At 42.8% G+C, this 19,102-nt stretch overlaps 1 protein-coding gene across 5 annotated transcripts in view; it reads left to right on the forward strand.

Annotated features, from left to right (window-relative positions):
* Nucleotides 1-19,102, forward strand: part of ect2 (epithelial cell transforming 2) — a 29,478-nt gene that overhangs the window by 7,611 nt on the left and 2,765 nt on the right. For 2 of the 5 annotated variants that reach the window (XM_039002569.1, XM_039002570.1), the window contains 13 exons: nt 186-452; nt 863-987; nt 2,117-2,236; nt 2,464-2,532; nt 2,611-2,721; nt 2,928-3,024; nt 3,965-4,046; nt 4,184-4,262; nt 8,211-8,330; nt 9,437-9,575; nt 13,476-13,630; nt 14,376-14,483; nt 14,629-14,769. In XM_039002569.1, the coding sequence (XP_038858497.1) occupies nt 186-452; nt 863-987; nt 2,117-2,236; nt 2,464-2,532; nt 2,611-2,721; nt 2,928-3,024; nt 3,965-4,046; nt 4,184-4,262; nt 8,211-8,330; nt 9,437-9,575; nt 13,476-13,630; nt 14,376-14,483; nt 14,629-14,769 (1,613 nt within the window). The remainder of the gene's footprint in view (nt 1-185; nt 453-862; nt 988-2,116; nt 2,237-2,463; nt 2,533-2,610; nt 2,722-2,927; nt 3,025-3,964; nt 4,047-4,183; nt 4,263-8,210; nt 8,331-9,436; nt 9,576-13,475; nt 13,631-14,375; nt 14,484-14,628; nt 14,770-19,102) is intronic. The other 3 variants (XM_039002571.1, XM_039002572.1, XM_039002573.1) reach the window with 2 other exon arrangements.

The raw sequence follows: 19,102 nt of genomic DNA on the forward strand, positions 1-19,102 counted from the left end.
AAGAGACAGGGTTTATAGCATAATTAGTGTCTCATGTCAGTTGTAATCAGGGCCCTGTCATAGACTGCGGGGACAGTCACTGCTGATCGCAGAGGGAGGCAGGGAGAAGCAACACGCTCTGCTATTCTGTTTGAACCCCCCCCCCCCCCCCCCCCCCCAATGAGACTGAACACCCTGTCTTTCAGAGAACAGTGTAGAGCGCAGCAGGCGTATGAGGGTATGTGCTGAGACCAGCAGGCAGAGGAGGATGAGGAGTGCCAGAGAGAGGCGTAGGGGGGCAGACCAAGAGTGGACCTTCCACTGCACTAGCACCCCTACCCCTCAGCAGGAGACCGGCACACTAGAGGACCTCCCATGCACCCAGCCAGCCCAGGCCACAGAGACCGAGGAGGCTTCATGGATGGACTCGTCCCAGGAGTCACTCTATCTTAGCGCAGGCCAGGAGAAGACAGGTCATTCAGTTGAACTGTCACTGTGGTGGAATCTGATTTTGCATGATATTAGAAACTGTATAATAAGTTTTTTTTAGTGCTGTCTTGCTGATCAAAGAGGAAGAATAGTATATTGATTGTTAAATCCCGGAGAGTTGATTTGAGGGTGAGATGATATGAAGGGGTGCGATGGTATGAAATACACTTGTTGCCTACTCAAACGATTCTCGCTAGCTAAGACAAAAGCCCAACGCTTCCACAGAGTAGCTCTCACTTTGCATGTCAGACAATATACTCTTATTTCCTCAACTATGAGACATACAGGAAGTCAAAAAGTACACAAGTTCTGGATTGTTTATTGTCAAAGAAAACATGTTTTTCTCCACTGTCTCAATCAATATTCACTTCTCGACTCTCTGGCACTTTCCCAGAACACTCCCGGCCGTCGAAGAGCTCTACACCTGCTGTCCTGAAGCAGTCTGCAAGATGGCAGGTCTCCAAGGAGTTATACCAGACAGAGAGCAACTATGTGGATATTCTCACCACAGTCATGCAGGTTTGTTGCTGCTGCTGTGGACATGGGGCTCACATAACACCACCGGGGATGCTAGGGTCCTTATCAGGCTGTCCCACCGGTGCCTGAGTCCAGTGACCAGTGGGGGAGAAAATGAATAGGATTATGAGCGTCAGGACTGTCAGCAAGGCAGGCAGGCTCCCACTCACACCACACCACTCACTCTGTTGCTCATCGATCCAAGCCTCAGGCCTTTCCTTGTCTCATTGCTCCCACTTTGGCAGCTCTCCATCTCTCTCTGCTTGCTATAGCATTACTATGATACCAGTAGAATGGAATGTCCTCGCTCACTCTCTGGTTAAGCAAACATCACTATGCCAAAAATAATGTACCCACTCCTTGGCTCACTTCCCCCCTAAGTCACCTGTGCTCACTTTCACCCACGCCTGGTCACCCACCACCAGTCTTAAGAAGTAACCAGTAGTATTGTGTCCTCTGCCCCATGCCCACTACACCATGCCAGCTCAGATGAGACAGATGGCAGGCTTCACATCAAATGGTCTTTAACACTGACTGCTGACAGGTCGACCTCATGTCCACTGCCTTCTGAAGTTCGCCGATAAGCTGGCCTGCCAAGAGTGGGCTTGAATACTAATTTTCCATTATGATTCACACATGTTGGGCGCTCGTTAAAATGTGTTTTTATTAGAACAAATTGTAATTAAAAGCCATTTGGAGCCTTTTTTATACCTTTTACAGGGAAAGCTGAATATAGCTTAGCTAGGTCACAGGGATTTTAATGGGATTAATTTCTTTTAGTTGATTATATTAAAGACCTATTGTTTGGGTGTTTTTTAAGTCTTCAATTAGATGGGAAGGGAGGTTAGCTTGTTATATTTAATACATACCTGCACTCTAAATATTTTTCTCTTCCCCAATGCTGAAAATAGATTTACTGTCTACGTTTTTTATGACATTCTGGTTGTAATATTCAGTCTGAAATAGTGAGGCCTTATCTAAACCACTTGTTTCACAGCCAGTTGGTTGACTTCTCCACCCATGCATAAGTCAATGGTACCATCTGTATTGGGGTGTGTGTGTGTGTGTGTGTATTGGTTTAGGGAATAGTGGGATCTTGGCTGTGTCTCACCTGAAATGTCTGTTCCTATAGTTGTTCAAACTCCCCCTGGAAAAGGAAGACCAAGTTGGAGGACCCATTTTGGCTCAGGAAGAAATTAAGACCATCTTTGGCAGTATCCCAGAGATCTATGATGTACACACCAGGATAAAGGTAAGCACTTCTCTCCTGGAAATGTCCAAAGTTTGTATTTATTTTTTATTTATCTTTAGCAAGTCAGTTACGGACAAATTCTTATTTACAATGACGGCCTACCCCGGCCAAACTTGGAGGACGCTGGGCCAATTGTGCGTCGCCCTAATGACTTGAACAAGAGTTCAGTCTGCAGTAGTCATCTAAAGGCCCTCTGTGTGTCTCTGCTTATTGGGTTGTTTTGACAGGCCGATCTGGAAGAGCTGGTTATGGACTGGTCTGAGGACAAGAGTGTCGGGGACATCATTCTCAAATACGTGAGTATAACAAGCCTTTGTTCTGACTGTTATATTTAGACATTTTGGACATTCTGACTGTTCCTTTCTCTCTGTCAGTCTAGAGACCTGGTGAAGGCTTACCCACCATTCGTCAACTTCTTTGAGATGAGCAAGGATACGATAGTGAGGTGTGAGAAGCAGAAGCCACGTTTCCATGCTTTCCTAAAGGTATGTGAGACTATGTACATTTGTGTATACATCCATGTGAGTGTGGGTTTTGAAGTTACCATATGCCTCATGTTAAAGATCATTCATTTCTCATCTCTTCATGTGAAGTAAGCTTTGAGAAACTCTGTGAGAGCATGTTTATATGAGTAGTTTGCGACATCTGTCAGGTCTCCTCTCCTTCAACATTAGTGTTTTCTTGCCTCCAGATCAATCAGTCGAAGCCCGAGTGTGGGCGGCAGAAACTGGTGGAGCTTCTGATTCGCCCCGTGCAGAGACTGCCAAGCGTTGCCCTCCTTCTCAACGGTAGACTACACCACACACTGCTCACACTTGACAGCCACATGTTGAGCCACATGCTGCATATGAGCTATGATAGAAGTACTAATTGCAATGCATTCTCCTCAGCTGCAGTATGAAGAAGTGTTGCATGGTATCGTGAAACTGTGGTACTTTTTAGATACTACAACATGAAAAACGGTTCAGTTGTAGAATCTCTGTTACTTTCGGTACTTCTATCAAATGTGTCTCATGTCGTAAACTGACTGAGCGGATCGTATCTGTCAATTTGTCTGAATTCTCTCAAGGCAGTACTAGGCTTAGTTTCTTGCGCATGCAATGGGGAGTCAGCTTTAGGCAATCGCGGGAAACACTTTGAAAGCACTTCTGATGGCCCTTGTTAAAAAGACCAGCTTTCCATCACAACCTCATTTATTTTTCAACTCCTAAAAAAACTAGCGCAAACTGCACTTTTTTGAAACAGTATCAGAATAGTGCTCCGCAATTCGACGTGACTGCATACGGGAGACCGGGGCTGAATGAAATTTGATGTGATTTTAAATGTAACACGGATCAATTGTAACAGGTAGGCAGGCCTACATTACATTTACTGTGTTGCACTTTTTTTTGAGAAATTTAAGTCATAAATATGTTGCTAACTAATAAGTTGTAACTAGTTTAGCCTTCCACCAAAGAATTCTCCCCGCTTTCTTTTTTTTTGCCGTGGCATCGTTTTGGTATCGAGTATCGTGATACTAAACCTGGTATCGAATTCAAAATTCTGTTATCGTGACAACACTAGTATGAAGAGTGCTTGATTTGCAACTGAAGTGTCATAAAGGAAAAATATGCACCTCGCCTTTATCCACTGTTATAAATTTGTCCTTGTCATATCAGTTTGCCGTTGACTTTTCATTATTCTATCCATTATGTATGTTATTGTCCATTGACCCCATCCATGCTGCAGATATTAAGAAGCACACTGCCGAAGACAACCCTGACAAAATCACTTTGGAGAAGGCAATCGAATCACTCAAGGAAGTTATGACGTGAGTCAACTGTACATTTCCAGCAATGCCTGAAGCATTTTGTTGTAATGAAGTTGAAGCCTCATCCATTATCCCTCACATTTACATAAAATTATTGTAGTATCAGTTGGCTAAACTGAATGCATTTTATCCCCCAGTCATATAAACGAAGACAAGAGAAAGACAGAGGGACAGAAGCAGATCTTTGATGTTGTCTATGAAGTTGACGGCTGCCCTGTAAGTTTGTGTATTTCGTCACTAGAATGTGGCAAGCTTTGTTGAGCCTTTAATCTGTAAATGGCTGTCCTCCAGCACAATAACGGCCAGGCCTCTCCCTATGCGTTCAGGCTGATACCCATATTTCAAATTTCCCTGGGATGCATTTTTCGCACTGTTCAATGCATATGTTTATCTTGTAATGCATGGCTTATTGTGCATGTTTCAAGTTACATTCTGGATAGAATTTGTTGCGCTGTGTGTATAATGTGAACCAAGCCATTCTTCTGTGTTCTGGTGTCCTGTTTTGAGGTGATCATAGTGGACTTGAGTTGGTACTAGAGGGAGTGAATTGGTACACCTCTGGCTCTGGGCTGTGAGGATAGCTCTTATCTGGATTTGGTTAAGCAGAGCTAGGGCTGTTACGGTGACCATATTAATGCCACATATTAAGTCACGACTGCTGTCAAATTCCACGGTCACGGTAACTAGGCTTCTCCAAAACTGAGCTCTGATGCCACTGATGGTCATTAGTAGTCTACCAAACTTGCTAACTGTCAGTCACTAATGGCCGGTACTCAGCACTCTGGTCCCTCTAATCATTCTGACATCAATGCAAATCGAAAATCAAACCAAACACATTCAGCGTTTTGAGAGGAATAGGATTGTCTGTTGCGCTGAGAGAGCCAGCTCCTCATAGCTGGTTGATGCATGGAATGAAATCGGTGTTCCTATAAGCCCATTTTGCGCTACATTTTTATAGGCTATGCAATTGAGTGAGAACTGAGTTTTGATGGCCTCTATTAAAAAGGGGATCCCATCAGCTTTCCATAGGCAAGGCCTACTATATATTTATTTCTCAAGTTTCCTAATATTAAGCACTTTGCTTCGCATTACAACCGGAGTAGCCTACCTGGCTGGCATGAAAAGCGTCTTTTTGCGCCTTTTTGCAACTTTACCAATCATAGATGCGTGCTTCATGTAGCCTTGCCCATAGGCCAATATGTTTTGATATGGTTTGTATCACAACTAAAGTTGCCAAATAACTCCAAACGTAGCCTAAAGCCCCAAGACCCCTGGATCACTTTTGGATAGCCCATATATATAGCCTACAGAGCATTGTGAAACATGTTCTTATAAGCCCAGTCTTTGAGCAATCGAATTGCTCATTGTCAAATTGTGAATGAGAGACTGATTAAGTGTGTGCAGCCTGCGCAAGAAACGGAGCAGAGTGCTTGCCTTTCATGCCATTTTTTTCCAAATCATTACTTGCATCATGCGTCCTTGGAATGTATTAGAAATCAAAACCTATAGCCTAACATTTGTATCACAACTAAAGTTGCATGAATAACTCTAAATTAAACATATAGGAGGACCTACTTCTTTGTTAACCGCTCAACATGGAATAGCCGCATGTGCGCACTCCCTCGGGAATCGCTTGGTGAACATATCCTTTCTATTTTATTCAGCTATGTTCAATTGTGTTCTTACTATAAAATAATGCCACAGGAATTAAAAGCAAATCTTGCCAGCTAAAATGAACTAATGTAGTCCACAGCCATTTGGCATAGCCAGATCAGGGCCTAACATAAAGACGACTCAGAATATGCTATTCTGTCTTCTGAAATAGGCCACATTTTCTTCATATCATGTTTCTTTAGACCTGTCTAATAGAAAGCATTAGCTGGTGCACAAACAAGAGAAAATGATTTATTGTGGAGGTGCTGACTAACAGTGAAATAAACTGGAAGCTATCAAAATAGTTTCACACACTGTATATACACTACTGGTCAAAAGTTTTAGAACACCTACTCATTCAAGGGTTTTTCTTTATTTTTTACTATTTTCTACATTGTAGAATAATAGTGAAGACATCACAACTATGAAATCATGTAGTAACCAAGAAGGTGTTAAACAAATCAAAATATATTTCAAATAGCCACACTTTGCCTTGACAGCTTTGCATACTCTTGGCATTCTCAACCAGCTTCATGAGGTAGTCCTCTGGAATTCATTTCAGTTAACAGGTGTGCCGCCTTAAGTTAATTTGTGGGATTTCTTTCCTTAATGCATTTGAGAAAATAATTTGTGTTGTGACAAGTTAGGGGGGTATAAGGACTTGGTCTTTTATTTGGTAAAGTCCATATTATGGCAAGAACAGCTCAAATAAGTGAAGAAATGACACTCCATTACTTTAAGACATGAAGGTCAGTCAAGACGGAAAATGTCAAGAACTTAGAACATTTCTTAAGTGTAGGCGCAAAAACCATCAAGCGCAGTGAAGAAACGGGCTCTCACGAGCACCGCCACAGGAATGGAAGACCCAGAGTTGCCTCTGCTGCAGAGGATAAGTTAATTAGTTACCAGCCTCAGAAATTGCAGCCCAAATAAATGCTTCAGATTTCAAGTAACAGACATCTCAACATCAACTGTTCAGAGGAGACTGTGTGAATGAGGCCCTCATGGTCGAATTGCTGCAAAGAAACCACTACTAAAGGACACTACTAAGAAGAGACTTGCTTGGGCCAAGAAACACGAGCAATGGACATTAGACCGGTGGAAATTTGTCCTTCGGTCTGATGAGTCCAAATTTGAGATTTTTGGTTCGAATCTTTGTGAGATGCGGTGTGTGTGAACGGATGATCTCTGCATGTGTAGTTCCCACCGTGAAGCATGGAGGAGGAGGTTTGATGATTTGGGGGTGCTTTGCTGGTGACACTGTCTGTGACTTATTTAGAATTGAAGGCACATTTAACCAGCATGGCTACCACAGCATTCTACAGCGATACGCCATCCCATCTGGTTTGAGCTTAGTGGGACTATCATTTGTTTTTCAACAGGACAATGACCCAACACACCTCTAGGCTGTGTAAGGGCTATTTGACCAAGAAGGAGAGTGATGGAGTGCTGCATCAGATGACCTGGCCTTCACAATCCACTGACCTCAACCCAATTTAGATGGTTTGGGATGAGTCGGACCACAGAGTGAAGGAAAAGCAGCCAACAAGTGCTCAGCGAATGTGGGAACTCCTTCAAGATTGTTGGAAAAGCATTCCAGCTGAAGCTGGTTGAGAGAATGCTAAGAGTTTGCAAAGTTGTCAAGGCAAAGGGTGGCTATTTTGAAGAATCTCAAATACATTTTGATTTTACATTTTTTGGTTACATGATTTCATATGTAATTTCATAGTTTGTCTTCACTATTCTACATGTAGAAAATAGTAAAGATAAAGAAACCCTTGAATGAGTAGGTGTTCTAAAACTTTTGACCGGTACTGCATATTAACTCCCAGTCATTTATTGTTTAACCAATAAATGACTGGGAGTTTATACATATGGAGTGTACTACTCTCTTTGTTTCTTTAGACCTGTCTAAATAAATCATGGATTTACTGTGATGGTGTAGGCTATGTATTAAATTATTAGACTTTTTATAATGTAGATGTTCCCAAGGTTCGCATCAGTGGATTGTAGGCTATGCGTGGAAGCCGGCGGCGCTTAACGTAAGTTAATTAACGGTCAATTACCGTGAGACCAGCAGTTATTTGTATGACAATCACCGGCTGACAATTTTGTCACCGCCACAGCCCTAAGCAGAGCATCCAAATGAATAAGCAGTGAAATTACCAATCTTTAGTTTTAGACCCATTTAATTCCAATTATGGCCCTTTTAAAGATGGAATCTGCAGTAGCGGGGAACAGTGCCACCATTATTGTTTTTATTGCGGAGCTGGCAGCATGGTAAAAAATGTTTGCAGTACATATTGTGCTCTATTGCCAGTGCAATGGGAAAATATGTTTTCGTTGACTGCAGTAACTTTGTTGTAATATCGCAAACGAACGTGGCAGTTTCACTACTAAGGATTCAAGCTTTAAATGACGCCTGTGATTGAATCATGAAGGTATCTCTGGTGATTATTTATTCACAAATGGCTGCTGTTGAGTGTGATATTCATCCTTTTCTCTCTTTAGGCCAACCTGCTCTCGTCGCACCGCAGCCTGGTCCACAGGGTGGAGACCATCGCCCTGGGAGACAAACCCTGTGACCGAGGCGAAAATGTCACACTCTTTCTCTTCAACGACTGTCTCGAGGTAACGCCCACATCAATTAAATAATACCAAAAGTGCAAACCCGCCCATCTGGCACGCCAGACGAGCTCTATGAAATACTGAAAATATTTGAAAGGGGAAAAACCTACCATTTGAACTGTGGTCTTGCCCACATGCCATCTTATTGTGACATGGCTTTAGATTGTACAACTTTACAATACACCCCAAATGCTCTCCAAGTTAACACCATCGCTCATTTTCACTATCTTGCCATACCAGCTACTCCCCTTGCCGTCCTCTCACCCTCCCCCTCATTATGAAATCTTTGGAATTTGAAATGCTTAAATGGAGATTGTTGGAGAAAAAAATAAGTGAATTATTTATCGATGTGCGATATATCGTTGCTGACAGTTTCTTATCGCTCTCCTAATTAGTGAAGTGTTACATTAGTATGGGGGTGAGCAATCAAACCCGGAATGGGTGAGGCGTCCTGATTCAGGAGAGTCAGAGAAGACTGGTAATGAGGATGGGGAGAGCAGGGGCTGCACTCTTGAATTATTCATTGATTAACTCCTCTGTATTCAGATCTCCACTCCCCTCTGCCCGATAGATATCACCCTGCCTTCATGGGACAGATGCAAACCTCCGCCCCGGCCCCCACACCGGCCATTTAAACGCATGCTAATGACTGGAACCTTTTGCCTTTTATAAGAGGCCCTATTGATTTGTCACTGCATAACCTCTATCACCCCTCCCCCTGAGGGGACACATACTTCAGATATGAAGTATGTAGTAAAGATAAGTATTTTATTTGTCAAAGATTATATTTTAAAATCACCAAAATAAAAGCTAGACAGGGACATTTTAAATTCTAAAAACAATGAATTTAGTAGTTGATTTTATGTTTGAGTAAAAAACAAATCATGGAAACATTTTAACGAACAGCGTGCAATTAGCTTTAAATGTATCTTGACTTCATGGAGAAATGTGTAGAATTGCAAGAAATTGCCTTAACATTTAAAAAATCTCTACATCGCCAAGATGGGGGACTCTAAAAGTTTCTCAAATTCAGACTGGCCGACTGCACCCATTGCCACACCCACCACCTAAGCCCCTTTTTGATTCAGAATTTTTGTCTGTATTTGCAGATTGCCAGGAAGAGACATAAGGTGATCAGCACATTCAGGAGTCCTCTGGGCCAGACGCGGCCTGCAGCCCAACTCAAACACATCACCCTCATGCCTCTGTCCCAGATCAGGAGGGTCTTGGACCTGCAGGATACAGAGGGTGAGTGAGCCCCAGCTCCTGGCATGTTCGGAACTACGTAACAGACAGTGCTTAACCCCCTTGATACAATGTCCGTGCCCCCGTGGAAGTCTAATTAGCATAATAATAATACAAAACCTAAAAAATCTGTCAGTTTAAGCTATAGATGTTTTTTTGGGATCTGCGGTGAAAGGTGACAGAGCTAGAGCGGTGTTTGTCAGACTGAGATCTAAAATCGATCTTCTCACAAAATCGTCTGTAGTGTCCAGACGGGTTTGGCCTTCAAACGATTGTGACCCCTTTATGGAAAGATGAGTCTCTCACGAACACGATGGTGTTCTCCGTTTTGATGTCGGTACAGCCGATCTGACAACTTCTGTCTGTAGCGTCCGAACAGCTCGGGCTACACACTAATAAAACCCCCAAACTATTGTGACCCCTCTATGGAAAGATGAGACATACGTACACGTTGGTTGTTTTGCTCTTGGACGCCCACAGTTCTCACAAGACTCATCTGAAGGTCCCCCAGTATCAGTTGAAAAAATGTATGGAAGTACTGTATACAGTGCCTTCTGAAAGTATTCAGACTCCTTGACTTTTTCCACATTACATTACAGCCTTATTATAAAATGTATCCTCTTTTTTTCTCCAATCTACCCCATAATGACAACGCAAAAACAGGTTTTTAGGAATGTGCTTATTTATTACAAATACAAAACTGAATTATCACATTTACGTACGTTTTCAGACCCTTTACTCAGTACTTTGTTGAAGCACCTTTTTGGCAGCGATTTCAGCCTCGAGTCTTCTTGGGTATGATGCTACAAGCTTGGCACATCTGTATTTGGGGAGTTTCTCCCGTTCTTCTCTGCAGATCATCTCAAGCTCTGTCAGGTTGAATGGGGAGTGTCGCTGCACAGCAATTTTCAGGTCTCCAGAGATGTTCAAGTCCGGGCTCTGGCTGTGTGTTTAGAATCGTCCTGTTGGAAGGTGAACCTTTTCCCCAGTCTGAGGTCCTGAGTGCTCTGGACCACATGGTGTGATTTTTGCTCTGACATGCACTGTCAACTGTGGGACCTTTTTATATAGACTGGTGTGTGCCTTTCCAAATAATGTCAAATCAATTGAATTTAACACAGGTGGACTCCAATCAAGTGTTAGAAACATCTCAAGGATGATCAATGGAAACAGGATGCACCTGAGCTCAATTTTGAGTCTCTTAGCAAAGGGTCTGATACTTATGTAAATAAGGTATTTCAGTCTTGTATTTCTTAATACATTTTCAAAAATGTTTTTGTCATTATGGGATATTGTGTGTATATTGATTGGGGGGGGGTATTTAATACATTTTGGAATAAGGCTGTAATGTAACAAAAGGTGGGGAAGGGGTCTGAATACTTTCCGAATGCACTGTATATGGAGACTGTTAAGTGCCAGAAATAAGGGGTTAAATACATGTCAAAACCATTGCAAATGTTCCCTGATCTTTCTTATGTCTCAGATAATAGGACAGACACTTCAGAACAAACTTCCTTTAGATCTTTTTTTGGGGGGGATGTTATCTGTTTCATGTAGTGAATCTGTTATTCAATGTGTTTGTATGGGCTTATACTGTAGCAGTAAGGCCCCCCCCCCCCCCCAAATATGATATATTTATATCACACACACACAATTTCTAACAGATGCCTCACAAGTCCTCAACTGGCAGCTTCATCAAACAGTACCCGCAAAATACAAGTCTCAACGTCAACAGTGAAGAGGCGACTCCAGGATGCTGGCCTTCTAGGCAGAGTTCCTCTTTCCAGTGTCTGTGTTCTTTTGCCCATCTTAATATTTTATTTTTATTTGCCAGTCTGAGAGATGGCTTTTTCTTTGCAACTATACCTAAAAAGGCCAGCATCCCAGAGTCGCCTCTTCACTGTTGACGTTGATACTGGTGTTTTGCGGGTACTATTTAATGAAGCTGCCAGTTGAGGACTTGTGAGGCGTCTGTTTCTCAAACTAGACACTCTAATGTACTTGTCCTCTTGCTCAGTTATGCACTGGGGCCTCCCACTCCTCTCTCTATTCTGGTTAGAACCAGTTTGCGCTGTTCTGTGAAGGGAGTAGTACACAGCATTGCACAAAGATCTTCAGTTTCATGGCAATTTCTCGCATGGAATAGCCTTCATTTCTCAGAACAAGAATAGACTGACGAGTTTCAGAAGAAAGTTCTTTGTATCTGGCCATTTTGAGCCTTTAATCGAACCCACAAATGCTGATGCTCCAGATACTCAACTAGTCTAAAGAAGGCCAGTTTTATTGCTTCTTTAATCAGAACAACAGTTTACAGCTGTGCTAACATAATTGCAAAAGGGTTTTCTCATGATCAATTAGCCTTTTAAAATTATAAACTTGGATTAGCTAACACAACGTGACATTGGAACACAGGAGTGAAGGTTGCTGATAATAGGCCTCTGTACACCTATGTAGATATTCCATAAAAAATCTGCCGTTTCCAGCTACAATAGTCATTTACAACATTAACAATATCTACACTATTTCTGATCAATTTGACATTTTAATGGACAAAGAATGAGCTTTTCTTTAAAATACAAGGGCATTTCTAAGTGACCCCAAACTTTTGAACGTGTGTGTGGATGGATATATGTATGGATATCTCTCTCAATTCTAAATGAAGTAGCTAAGTGATCCTTAGTATGAACTTTTCCATATAGCTATAGCTTAGTAGAACCCCCCCCCCCCCCCCCCCGGCTTAGACATGGCTTAGACTCTTGTGGGTGAACGTTATTATTAAGCAACAGGACCGTGCTGGTTTGTGTGATTGTTTCGGGTGAATATGGTATTCTCTGAGCATGTTTATTGCTAATTCTGTCCTTGTCTCCCCCTGTATCCTTTTGGTCATGTGAAATCTCGTTCATAAGCATACTGGATAGCCTAATGTTGGGAGTCAACAGTAAGTGTCTGATATGACAGCCCAGACATAATCAAGTAAACATCTCTCCTCTCTCCCACTAGCAGTGACTCGGCTCATATTTGGCCTTGTAATAGAGCTGCTAGGTTTAATTTCACTGTCAGTATGCACTGTATTAGCTATAAGCAGTGTATGTTGATTAGGACTATGACAGTCATAGAGCTTTTGTTAATATTGGTCAGCCAAATAACTGGTCACGGTTATAACTGTTCGAGTAGCAAAATGCAATTTTTTTTCAAGAAGCACATTTTCTCATCTCTGAATGTGCTGCCATAGAAATTAATCAATAGAATTGGCGTCCCCGTTCAAGTCAATGATGTCGTAATGGGTGGACTGGCGGCCATTGCGAGTGTAAGAAAAGCATAGGCGGTGTATCAATATGTGCTGTGATTTGAGTCAAATCAACTGGCATTCCATTGCGTGAGCCAAATTGCTAACATAATTTGTATGAACATTCTACATTACCATGGAAATTATTGCATCACAATACTAGGCAGCCTTTGTGAGTGTACCAATGAGTTTACCAGTCAAATTGCAAGTGCTAGAGGTTCCAATTCTATTTCTGTGCTGCTGCAGGGAGGGGGGTGTTGCCTAGGCATCCGAAGACTAGTTTGCTACAACACTGCTTGTTTCAGCAAGGACCAACAAAGTTTCATCACGTTAAGAGTCCACGTTACCGCAGAAATGGACTCGACCGCACGAATGCCCGGCCGTCTCGTCTTAAGTCACCTTTTCGTTACACACAAAATAACCCGGTTATGACGGTTATTCCATAACCGTTGTTTATACAGTAATTGTGCCAGCCCTAGTGTTGATGCATACAGAGATGCCCCTCTACGTGTCTTAAAGAGAAATGGAAGAAATGTTTGGGCAGCTAGACTATTTTTTACATCGAGTCGACCAAACCAGAAAGCTCAAATCTTTCTCCCTACCCCCCCCTTTCTCAGATTGCCATAATGCCTTTGCCCTGGTGGTGCGCCCACCCACGGAGCAGGAGAATCTTCTCTTCAGCTTCCAACTGACCACTGAGGACACAATGAAGTCAACCTGGCTGAAGATGCTCTGTCGCCAGGTGGCCAATACCATCTGCAAGGCTGACGCGGTGAGAGATGCGAGAGACAGTGGTCCACTGAGCCTCTATAGGCCAGACGGGGCAGGGTGGGAGGGCTCCTGAGAACACATGCTGCCTGTCTGCTCGTCCTCTCACTAACACAGCCAGACTGGCCGGAGGGACCAAGGCATCCCTCACTGGTCTGGTGTCCTCATGTAGAACAGTGTCTGGACTCTGGAGGTTGAAGAGGACACAAATGCTATTATTTAATTATTTAGGCAACTTTTATTACACTTTCAAATTATGTTGCGCAAGAGTCCTTTTTGGTCATTTTAATTCTATTAGATTGTCCTCTGTGGTTAAACTGGAAGATGGATTAATGTAATTAGAAGTGGAATTGTATTTGAACTTTAACACTTCAGACATAGATGGGTTGGTTTCTCTCCTCCACAGGTCTTTTCACTGATGTAGTATTAGGGATTGATTGAGGAAGCTAGCTAGTAATTGGCTGCTACAGACAGACGTATGTTTCCCATCATAATTAAAAACAGGCGTAATAAGCTTCGGCTGTGTGCCCGGGCTATTCCAGCTTTGAGTGAGGTGTCCACTAGGTGGTGATGTAAACCTCTACTACCACCTGGACTCGCTATCTTAATTGATTCACTGGCTCTCCCCGCACCCTGAATACCAATGAGCTCCAGCTGCTTGCAAAAACGGACAACTGCTTCTCACTCTTTGCATTTTGACAGCGTTGCAGAATGGGCTGGATATTTATATTTGTTTCTATTTTAAACAGCAAGATCTAATTCAGTGCACTGAGCCTGACTCTGTCCAAGTGAGCACAAAGGATATGGACAGCACGCTGAGTAAAGCCTCTAGAGTCATCAAAAAGACTTCAAAGAAGGTAAAATGGGCTCCGAATTAGCCCGTCTCACTCCTGTATTCCACACAGGCCTATGCTGGATATTAGACATGTTCACAGCTGCATGTTAGAAAGAGCTATTTTGAGTCAGGTTTTGAGTGTTTGTGTGACTATTTTTACACCCCAGGTAACGAGAGCCTTTTCCTTCACCAAAACACCCAAACGGGTGATCCAGAGAGCCTTCATGGCCAACGGCACCCCAGATGACAAGAGCCCTGGCCCTAGCTCTGAGAACATGAGCCGTGTGGGCAGCAGTGCCACCCTATCTGTAAGTTCATCCATCCATCCCCACCCATCTACTTCCAAGTCCAGGCTTTGAACAAGGCTTGTCTAACCAAGTCAAGAGGCTAAAGGGGCATATTACAAGTCAAAAGGAGGCTAACGGCTATGGCAGAGGAAACATACGTAATTTACCATTTTGACATGGGCTGTCTAATTGCACCATGTACTTTGTTTCCCTCTGAAGATCCATTTGCAGTGCTCTCCAAAGCATGATGGTAAATGGGTTACACATTAGGAGTTTATGTCTAATGGTGAAATTGCTGTTCCTCCAGTGCAAGCCATTTTTTTTATTTTGACAATGGCTGCAGTTTTCACATGCCTGTTTTGAACTTTTAGACATTTATTTCCTGTTCTTCTAACTGCGTCAGTGATGTCAGTCTTAATTTAAAAAAATCTTTGATTACCCTTTTTCTGAGCAAGGTTACCTTCTTGATATTTATCTTTCCTTTTACTAAACGGTAAAGATTAATCATATAACACTAAATATTTGAAGAAAGTTACTGCTCTCCAACTTGGCTATTAAAAAGGGATTTTAAGTGCACCTTGGTGCAGTGGTGGGATAAGTAGTCTGTCCTGTGACTTCTCTCCCCCAATACTCTGCCCCCCACCCCAATGCTCTGATTTGTGACTGTGTAGATGGCTCGCTCTACCTCCACATTCAACCTCAGTGGTTCCATCAAGAACTCTGCTGCTGCCGTGGTGCAGCGCTCGAACTCCCTGGACAACGCCCCCTGTCCCCGCCTCCGCGTTCCCATCTGTATTCACACCCCCGATCCCATCCCTAGTCTACCCTGCCCCGAGGAGACCCCACCTAGACCCCAACCCACCCACACCAGGCCTCCTTACTCTCCCAGCCCCCCTTCCTTGAGGATCCCGTCCAAAGGGTGGATTCCCCCTGGGGCTTGCAGGTACCTGCAGGTCCCCTACTCTGACCCCCGCAAGGCAGGCTGCCTGAGCCCCCGCAAAGAGACCCACCTATAGGCGGCTGACTGACCTCAGACTGATGTGAGCATCACTACGCTGGCTTTAACTCACTGGGATAGGTGCTTGGGTGGTGGCTGTCTCACTGACTAACTCCTAATTCCTGGACTGTGCTGGCACCAGGGCTCAAAATAAATACAAATATTGGTTGCACTGGTGCTCTTAACTTAAAGGTGCTACACAGGATTTTTGCATTGTAGATTAAGAAAACATCCATAATATATCTGCAGTAATAGTGGAATGATAGTGTTTCACAGTATTACTTACCGGCCAGTGTTGTGATTGGCTGTGATATTCGACTATTGATTTCTGCCGCTGGAGCAGCATCTGTTGTCAAAATGTGAAAGGTGTTCTGACTTTGGCTGCGTTATCTAATGGAAATCGCTCTGTCATTTCCTGGTTGCTAAAATTCTACACAACTCAATTTGTTTGTGAGAAAACAAGCACTGAATAGTGTAGGGAATCATTGTACCATCCTAAATCACTGTGAAATATATTTTAAATAAAATATTGTTTTTTACAGCCGTTTGAAGCTGGTGGAGTAACTTTCAGGTTTTGATAGGTACAGCAATTTAGATGGTACAATGATTCCCTACACTATTCGGTGCTTGTTTTCTCACATACAGTGCATTCGGAAAGTATTCAGACCCCTTCACTTTTCCACATTTTGTTACGTTACAGCCTTATCCTAAAATGTATTCAATTGTTTTCCCTCAATCCACACACAATACTACATAATGACAAAGCAAAAAAACTTTTCTTTTTTTTGTGCAAATGTATTGGATTTAAAACGGAAATATCATGGTTGCATAAGTATTCAGAGACTTTACTCAGCACTTTGTTAAAGCACCTTTGGCAGCGATTATAGCCTTGAGTCTTCTTGAGTATGACACTACAAGCTTGGCACACCTGTATTGGGGGAGTTTCTCCCATTCTCTGCAGATCATCTTAAGCTCTTTCAGGCTGGATGTTTAGGGTCTCTCCAGAGATTTTCGTTCGGGTTCAAGTCTGGGCTCTGGCTTGGCCACTCAAGGACATTCAGAGACTTGTCCCAAAGCCACTCATGCATTGTCTTGGCTGTGTGCTTAGTCGTTGTCTTGTTGGAAGGTGAACCTTCGTCCCAGTCTGAGGTCCTGAGCGCTCTGGAGCAGGTTTTCATCAACGATCTCTCTGTACTTTGCTCTGTTCATCTTTTCCTCGGTCCTGACTAGTCTCTCAGTCCCTGCAGCTAAAAAACATCCCCACAGCATGATGGGATGGTACCAGCTTTCCTCCAGATGTGAAGCTTGGCATTCAGGCCAAAGAATTCAATCTTGGTTTCATCAGACCAGAGAATCTTGTTTCTTATGGTCTGAGGGTCCTTTAGGTGCCTTTTGGCAAACTCCAAGCGGGCTGTCATGTGCCTTTTACTGAGGGGTGGCTTCTGTCTGGCCACTCTACCATAAAGGCCTGGTTAGTGGAGTTCTGCAGAGATGGTTGTCATTCTGGAAGGTTCTCCCATCTCCACAGAGGAACTCTGGAGCTCTGTCAGAGTGACCATCGGGTTCTTGGTCATCTCCCTGACCAATGCCGTTCTCCCACGATTGCTCAGTTTGGCCAGGTGCCCAGCTCTAGGAAAAGTCTTGGTGGTTCCAAACTTCTTCCATTTAAGAAAGAAGGCCTCTGTGTTCTTGGACCTTCAATGCTGCAGGCATATTTTGGTACCCTTCCCCAGATCTGTGCCTCGACACAGTCCTTTATCAGAGCTCTACGGGCAAAACCTCTTTTTGTTTTGACCTTATAGGGTATTGTGTGTAGCTTGATGAGGAAAAAATGAATGTAATCAAGTTTAGAATAAGGCTGTAACGTAACAAAATGTGGAAAAGGTGAAGGGGTCTGAATTTTAGCAACTAGCAAATGACGGAGCGATTTCCACTAGATAACACAACCACAAAGTCCGAATTTTTACAACAGATACTGCTCCGGCGGGAGAAATCAACAAGCAAATATCACAGCCGATCACAACACTGTGAGGTAAGTAATATATTATGGACATGATCTGAAAGTACAATGCAAAAAAAACAACAACAAAAAACACTTTTTCACCATTAAAAAAATACATTGGGCCTAGTCTGAGTACCAGTCTCTTTAGCTTATTTTAGTCAATTCGCAAAACGACATTTAAGAAAAGTACCACATACCTAAATATTTATTTTCAACATTGCATTCTCACAACTTCTGTTGTAGGGCTTCCCTCATGCCCCTTTTCATGATGGTGCTAGCAGCCATGTGAGTGGGTGCTAGTTGGCTACCGACTGGAACATAAAGCTAGCCAAGACTAACAGACTATACAGCTACAAGTAGTGAGTGGCGTTAAACTGACTATACTAAACAAATTAAATGTTTTACCTGTGATGAAATGTTTTCCACACATACAGTAGCTAGGTGTAGCTTACACCAAGACCCTTCTCCCACGATTGCTCAGTCACCACATTTCCCACCCTCCCATTTCGTGGGACCATTGGGAACCGTAGGTCGGGATTGAACAACACATCAGTTATTCCTCATGTTTTGTTATACAAACAAACTGTTGCTTAGCACCAGTATATCAATGTGTTCTGTGGAGAGGAAAAGAGGTGATAGAGTATCAATATTTGCATAATCGTTTTGATTTGAGGATAGCTGTGAGGGTATCGAATCAGGATAAAATCTTCTGTTCTCCTTGATCTCAATAATAGATGGCAGTAAATTGTAGATGGCAGAAAGGCCAGTCTCTTTGGCACATGACATGGAGTACAGGGAGTAAATTGTTAGCTAAAGAGACTGGTACCTAAGCTACATTGGACCTATATGCATCTAGCTTACTTTTGAAGCACACCCCTTGAAGACATCACTTTTCCTTTCCTTCTGTGCCACCAAATGTTTGCATATACTGGTGAAGTTACCAGGTTGTTAGTAGGGCTGCACGATATGGGCAAAAACAATTGTTGCAATTTTTCAACCAAATATAGGGATTTGACTTGCGATATAGATCAAAACACTTGGGTGAATTGTTGGAATCATAGAAATATAATTATTATTTGAATTCTATGGGTAGTGTTTGGCATGACATCAAATGAAAAAGCCAGGTATGGGTTTTAACAGGGTAGGAACCAAAGTGTTGGTCAGTGTTTCCCAGGGGACTATAATCACATTTGAATAGATATTACATTTAGACAAAGGTTTTAAAGTAGACCATCTGATTCAGAACATGCCATTGTACAAACATGCTGATCTACACCAATACTGGTAGCAACCTGTATTAGAGCTAACGTTTGCTTTGCCCTAGCCAGTGCATTTTGCTAAATGGAATTTAGCTA

This window comes from Salvelinus namaycush, chromosome 10 (assembly GCF_016432855.1).
Source record: "Salvelinus namaycush isolate Seneca chromosome 10, SaNama_1.0, whole genome shotgun sequence".
Classification (NCBI taxonomy): domain Eukaryota; kingdom Metazoa; phylum Chordata; class Actinopteri; order Salmoniformes; family Salmonidae; genus Salvelinus; species Salvelinus namaycush.